The 7,729-nt window shown below is 39.5% G+C and overlaps 1 protein-coding gene across 1 annotated transcript in view; it reads left to right on the forward strand.

Annotated features, from left to right (window-relative positions):
* The first annotated feature begins 6,074 nt into the window (after positions 1–6,074).
* Positions 6,075–7,729, forward strand: part of LOC21388954 (inositol oxygenase 2) — a 2,895-nt gene continuing 1,240 nt past the window's right edge. The window contains exons 1-6 of the mRNA XM_010088602.2: positions 6,075–6,218; positions 6,334–6,505; positions 6,606–6,687; positions 6,824–7,028; positions 7,381–7,440; positions 7,558–7,610. Coding sequence (XP_010086904.1) covers positions 6,188–6,218; positions 6,334–6,505; positions 6,606–6,687; positions 6,824–7,028; positions 7,381–7,440; positions 7,558–7,610 — 603 coding nt within the window. The 5' untranslated portion in view covers positions 6,075–6,187. The remainder of the gene's footprint in view (positions 6,219–6,333; positions 6,506–6,605; positions 6,688–6,823; positions 7,029–7,380; positions 7,441–7,557; positions 7,611–7,729) is intronic.

The following is a 7,729-nucleotide window of genomic DNA, read 5'->3' on the forward strand; positions in this document are numbered from 1 at the left end:
CACTTCAGTCATCCAGAAATCACACTTTTCTTCCTTAGCATATAGACGATGTTCCCTTAAAGTCTGCAAGGCAATTCTCAAATGTTCTGCATGTTCCTCTTGAGTCTTGGAATAAATCAAGATGTCATCGATGAAGACGATGATAAAGCGATCTAAATGCGGACGAAAAACTCTGTTCATGAGGTCCATAAATTCGACTGGTGCATTGGTCAACCCGAATGGCATGACAAGAAACTCGTAGTGACCATAGCGAGTGCGAAAAGCCGTCTTTGAAACATCCTCATCTCTTACCTTCAACTGATGATATCCTGACCGTAAATCAATCTTGGAGAAATATCGGGACCCATCTAACTGATCAAACAATTCGTCAATACAGGGTAATGGATACTTATTTTTGATGGTGACTCGGTTGAGTTGACGGTAATCCACGTAAAGTCTCAATGACCCATCATGCTTCTTTACGAAAATGACAGGAGCTCCCCACGGTGATGTACTAGGACGAATAAACCCTTTCTCCATTAACTCTTGCAATTGCTTCCTTAACTCGACATTTTCAGCAGGTGCCATGCGGTATGGAGCAATAGAAATGGGAGAGGTACCGGGGATTAAATCTATGCAAAACTCAATCTCTCTGTCCGGTGGAAGCCCTGGTAGCTCATTAGGAAACACGTCTCGAAAATCATCCACCACCGGTATATACGAAGATTCATTTGCCTCATACTCTCCTTCTAATGCGAAAACCATTCCCAAGCTCTCTAGATTCTTCCGACCTCCAATGCAAGCTTTTAAAATAGGTGCTGGCGTCACTGTTCCTGTCTTAGCCTGATAGTCTATGACTTGCCCATTTTTAGTAAGAAGTGTGACACGTCTTCGGTAACAATCCACTGTAGCACGATAATTACTTAACCAATCCATACCTAGTATGACGTCAAACCCAGTCATTGGCAACACAAATAGGTCGGCTGATAGTCGATGATCACCTAAGACTATACAACAAGATCTACAAATCATAGATACCTTAGCTATACCTCCAATCGGTGTACTAAGAGTCAAAGGGGGATCATGCGTATCAACGCCTAATTGTAGAACTGAAGCAAATAACATGGAAATAAAAGAATGCGTGGCACCAGTATCAAATAACACCTGAGCCCAAGAATGAGAGACAAGTATCGTACCATCAACTACGGAGTGATCAGCTTGTTGTCCCCGACCAGTGGTTGCCATTGATGTGACAGCATAAGCTTGAGCCTGGGACTTTCCCTTGTTCTTTTGTCCTCTACCACAATTCCCATGACTGCTACTTGCACCAGCATTTCCTCCTGAAAAGTAAGGTCTCTGACTCCCAGAAGCTTGAGGAGTAGGCTGATAACTCTGACTCTGCTGAAAACCTGAACCTTGTGGTCGTGGCTGGAGGTAATAATGTGGCTGAAGACCACGCGGTTGAGGGACAAAAGCATAAGAAGCAGTCGGGTTCTGAAAAGATGCTTGATTCCCACTACCTGAAGCTGAACCAGTATGGCTACTCTGTTGTTCCCCAGGAGCTAAAGGCGACTGCATCGGACAGTTTGGGCAATTTCGCTTAAGGTGTCCGGGTTGCCCACAGGTATAACAGGCGTAAGGCTGGAAGCGTCTGCTACTTGAAGAGCTACTACTGCCACTCGTGCCACTATTTTACGAACCTTGACCCTGTGTCTTATCCTTTTTACCCATTTTTCTTGATTTTTCGCTTCCTCCTGGTCCTTTGTACTCTCCATAAGTGCTATTGAGCTCGGCTTCGGCTCGCTCGGCCGCATCAACCAGCTTGAGAAAGTTGTTTGAAGCAGTAGATGCTATCATCTGTCTCAGTCTAGGCCTCAGGTTCTTTCGGAATTTCTCACACCTAGCCATAGGCTCTGCAACTGCGCCATGATTGTAACGAGATAGATCGATAAACCGGGCATGATATTGTGCTACTGTCATATCACCATGTACCAAGTCATCAAATTCTCTGATCATCCTCAGTCGATGGTTCTCAGGAATAAACGTCCTCTTGAACAGTGCCTCAAACTCATCCTAAGGAAGATTAGGTATATCATAGTCTTCCCCCTGACTTTCTAGCCATTGCTCCGCTTTTCCTTCAAACATGTAGGTTGCAAAATCAACACAGTATTCTGATGGAATTCCTAAAGTTTGGAGTTTCTTTTTGATGCTCTTTAACCATTGCTCGGCGGCTACCGGATCTGGCTCGCCAATAAAAGTAGGAGGTTTCTGCTTCATGAACTTTTCAAGCAATGTCAGGCGTTGTTGAGCTGCATTTGGATCCTGTGGAGGATTTTGGGCATTTTGAAAGGCTTGGAACATGGCAGCAAATTGTTCCATATCGAAAGCTGGGGCAGCAGGTTGGGGATTACGCCTTGGCGGCATATTTTTTTGATTTGACTGTGAAAATTCGACAGGATTAGTACTGATGATGATTTACTCAAAAAAGGATAAAACCCAATTAAAACCGTGTAAAATGGTGCTACATTTCCTAGGTTTCCCAACCTAGGCTCTGATACCAAAATTTGTAACGCCCCTAGGTGGGGGTTACGCAATAAGAATAAAATACGAGGGATAAACGAAAATAAAAATAAAATATAACTCCTGAAATATAAACGACAAGTGCCCATGGGACTTTTAACGAAAAACTCATGATTAAAATCACAACTCGACAAAGAAAATTAAACCAGAAATCCACAGTACAATGTAGCACCGAGTAAAATACTAAAATAATACAACCATCATCAGTCACATCCATGTTGTAAACAACCCAGTCAGAATCTTACATAAAAAAAAGAAGACCAAAAGAAGGGATATGTCTCCAACACGTGCACACTATGAGACGTCTACACTTCGTCTGAAAGATTACACTGCACACCACCTGGGGATGGGAAGAGAAAGGGGGTGAGCATGAAATGCTCAGTAGGAGGACTATTACTCACCTTTAATTTTATTTAGTTTTCCAATTAAACCTGCATGGTTAGTAGTTTTTTTATGTTTTATGTATAATGAGTCAGATGATCAGTATCAGTGAGATAACCTAATTCGTACGCTCGTGACGAAAAAAATCCCCGAAGGGCGCGGTGATTCAGTGGCATTGATAGCAAGGAGCTCTATCTCGGCGTCCCTACCAGATCAGTTCTCGAAACACGGGCAATGGTGAACTGTCATTCCGAGCCCTCACCAAGACACAACCACTATACAGTAACCTTGGGGATTCTCAACCTCGGAGAGCGTCATCACCTCTCCCCTCTTTTACCTTTTCGGGTTCACACCCAGGGATGGTGAACGACCACACCTACTGTTTGCACACTATCTCACGATCGTGTCCGGTTTACATTCTCCTAACCATGCTTTTGTGTCAGGTTCCAAAATTATGTCAAAATCTCTTGGCCACGCTGTACATTACAGGACGGGCCCCCTAATGGTTCTGTTTCAAGTCACGCCGTATAACAGTAATAAATAAGTTTGGTATACAATTTCAATCTTCTCAAATTTAACAAAATAAATTAAATTAAATAAAATTCCACAAAAGTTAAGTAATAGGACCCCTACCTCAAAACGGAACGTCAATCGGAAGTCGAGAAGCTGAGAAACGAAGCTTCGCCGGAATCCGGCCACCGGCGGCGGTACGGCGGCGGAGCTTCCCGGTGAAGAATCCCACGGCGGACTTGGGTCTTACCCCCCCTAAATCAATAGTTCTGAATCCAATGGTGATGTCAATTTTACCAAATTCGGCCTCTAACAACTCGGATCGAGATCCTCAATTCCGGCCGAATTTTGAGTCTTGAATCTTTATTTTTCAGCCACGGATCTTCAAAATTGATTGAGGGCTTTCATTACCCGTGAGATTCTGAGTATTTTGACACCAAGATCACGATGATCCAACGGCTAGATCATCAGAACCATCCTCCCATTTTTCTCACGGCGGCGGCGGTTCATTTTCCGGCAAGCCAACGGCGGTGACCACGGTTGGTGGCCTAGAACGACTCGTCGGCTCCCTCTGAAGCTAATGAGCTGGGCGGTGTCGTTCACGGCAGCCGGAAGAGGGAGGTACGAGGGCGGCGGCGGTGAGAAATCCGACCACCACAGGCGGCGGCGCTCCGGTCAGAATCAAGCCGTGCTGCTGGTACAGTTTTCTTCGTCTCTTCGCTCTGAGTCTATTGGGACTGGAATCACCTCAATCGGACACCGGACGGCGAAGATATCACGATCGGAAGTTTGGGTGTTTTTCGAAACTTTGGCCGGCGAGTGTGGCGTCGTCCGGCGGAGTTGGCGGCTGGAAGACACCAATCCGGACTCAGCTTGACGAGATCTTTCCAACGAGCCGGGAGGTGTCGAAAACGGATGCCGGAATCTCGCCGGAGGTTGGTCGGCCGTACGTGGAGAAAGAGAGAGAGAGAGAGACACACAAAGAGAATGAAGAGAGAGAGGGAAAGTGAGGGTTTTCTGATTTGTGAGGATGAGTAACACGCCCAAGTGGCACTAAATGACAGGTTGGGCATGCTGACTGTCAAAATTTTCATTTTGACCCCCATATTTCTCTTAAATTCGAATTATGGCCCAGATTTCTAAAATTTTCACACTTAAGTCTTTAAAAATTTCAAATTAACCCCAAATAAATTTTGGGTTTTACAGTTACAGTGAAAAACTCTCAGAAACAGTTACATTTAACTTTTTTATTACAGTAAAAAGTTCTCACATAAAATCATATTTCAACTAAAATTAAAAACTCGAATCAACGAATTAAACGAGCTCATGGATAATCAGCTGTCATCCTTCAGAAAAAAGCTCATCTCAATTCAAGAAATATAACAACATAATATATATGTGTGTGTATATATATATATATATATAAATATTTTGCAAGCAGCTGTGGCTATGGTGACACTGACATTCGAACCTCCATTCAATTCCTCAACCAATTTTTTTTCCCATTTTGTAAAACGTTTTCCGCTGTAGGACTTGCAGGCTCCAGCTCAGCCGTAGACTTTCATATGGACAAAAAATGGCAAAATGAATAAATATAAATAGATAAATAAAAAGGAAACTGTATACATTACTTGCCTTGACTAGATTCCGCGTCAGAATATCCAAAAACTCAAAATTTTAGATATGTTGTACACGCGTAGCTGACTCATACAGCTTACTTCACATTTTCCGCGTATTCTGTTGCCATAATATCCTCTGCGGCCACCCCTACGCGATTTTTGTGTAACCATTTTTCCCAAATAGGCAAATTTTCAACCAAGAGTAGCAATATCGTTATTTGTGAAAATTAAATTAAGAATTATTTTGACGTATATATGAATCACAGAATCAGATTCACTCTTTCGTGTTTCGAAAATTAACTAATTACCATCTAAAAAAAAGTAACTAACTCCCTTAAAAAAAAAAGTAACTAACATGTTATTTTATTCAATGGACTCGGATGCAAAAACGCTTAAAAAATTTTAAAAGTATTTTTAATTTTTTTTTTAAATATTATGATATAATATAGTTAGTTAAATCTCTTCTGATAAGATATATTAAGAAATTTTTGGAAGAAATTTAATAATTATAATTCTTATAGTCTTTTTATAGTAAAGTCGTACAATTGAAAATATAGACGTATAAATAGTATTTTTTCAAGTTTTATTGTAAATTTTGATTTTTGAATATTTTATTCCCGTAAAACACATGTCCGTAGTTGTGAATGTATGAGAAATATTAACGATATCTTTATCCTTTTTCTCCGGAATATTCTTGTTTTACGAGAAGGTAAATTTTCCGATCAAAGACGATTTATGCGTGATTTATATGATTCTTACACGTGGAGCAGCTTTATTGGGTAATGATCGGATACGGACAAAGGAGAGTCGCACCTGATGTTGTCCTTTTGATATTGATTCTGAACGCTTCCTCCGGGGGGGTATTGGATAAAATAAAAGAGTTAGGTAATTGTAGATATTTTTTTCAGTTGAGGACTCCAAACTTCCAAATTCTCAGGCAAGGACTTTTTAATGAGTATAAATACCAACCTTCACGACTTAAGCATCACAGCGTTTTCTTTCAAGCTCTTGCTTTCCATTTCTTTTCTTTCTTCTTATCATCATTCTTTCTGTGCGTTTGTGTCTCTGATTCACATATTTTTTTTTTTTTTTTAGTCCTTTTCAAAATATAAGCAAAGATGACAATCCTCATTGAGCAACCCGAACATGGTAATAATTATATATATATACATATATATATATATATATATTTCAATATCTTTTCTTTTCATTTGATCTTGGAATTAATATGAATATTGTTGTTATTTTTTTCTCCAAAATGTAGTGTCACATGTTGAGAACAAGAAACTTTGTTCAGAAACCAATGAATTGGTACTAGATGGCGGTTTTGTGGTGCCTAAAGATTTGTCAAACCATGGATGTGTTATATCAGAAATTTTCGTGTCAAATAATGAATTTATTGCCCCAGAAATCAACTCATTTGGCCAGTCCTTCAGGTTCATTTATTTAAAATGTTTTATTTTAGTCCAATTCATATATATATATATATATATATATATTTATGGGTATTTAAATGTCAAATGCTTTGATCTACAGAGACTATAACGCAGAGAGTGAGAGGCAGAAAACCGTGGAGGAATTTTACCGGTTGAACCACCTTAACCAAACCTACGAATATGTAAGCAAAAAATAAATCTGAGAAAGCGTTGTACACATAGAAAAAATGTGCACGAGTTTGACACGGTCACGATATGTATGTTTGCGATATGTTTCAGGCTTATTATTAAAATGTCGTGTTGAATATAAAAATGTAGGTGAAGAGGATGAGGGAGGAGTATGGAAAGTTGAACAGAGCGGAAATGAGTATATGGGAATGCTGTGAACTCCTCAATGAGGTTGTGGATGATAGTGATCCTGATTTGGATGAGCCTCAAATTGAGCACTTGTTGCAAACTGCTGAAGCTATTAGAAAAGACTACCCAGAGGAGGATTGGTTGCACTTGACTGCTCTTATCCATGGTATGTATATATATCGTCATATATATATATACACACACATACATGTATAAAATATATTTTTATTAGATATGCGTTGAGCAATTCATGGCAGTCCTTGGCTGCATCTGACTTTGTCCAGAAAGTTTGCTGTTTATTCTGTCTTTTTGGGCACGGCAATTCCTAGTGGACAACGTCAAGAGGACTATTAAATTGAAATTCTTGTTTTGGATGACAATGAGGATATATACTATTTTTTTTGTTGATAGAAATGAGGATATATACTATATATATATATATATATATATATTATAATATGTGACTGTAACTATAAACAAAAACATTAAGTTACACTGTTTGCTTTGGTGGATTTTAGATCTTGGAAAGGTTCTTCTTCTGCCTGTCTTTGGAGGGCTTCCCCAATGGGCTGTTGTTGGTGAGTAATTCCCTTTTGATTTCTCATATATGGTGAAATTCTTTTTTTATTTTATTTTATTTTATTTTTTTGGAAGACTATCTGAATGAAAAAAAATGCTTGGTCACTATGTTACAGGAGACACTCATCCTCTGGGGTGTGCTTTTGATGAATCCATAGTCCACCACAAGGTAAATATTCTGTTATTCTCTTTCTTTCTGTTCTTTTTTTTTTTTTTTTTTTTCTTTTGGTGAGTAATCTAGTAGAAAATGTGGCCCAAATTTACAAAAATTGTGATTTTAAGGTATGA

This window comes from Morus notabilis, unplaced genomic scaffold (assembly GCF_000414095.1).
Source record: "Morus notabilis unplaced genomic scaffold, ASM41409v2 Scaffold729, whole genome shotgun sequence".
NCBI lineage: Eukaryota > Viridiplantae > Streptophyta > Magnoliopsida > Rosales > Moraceae > Morus > Morus notabilis.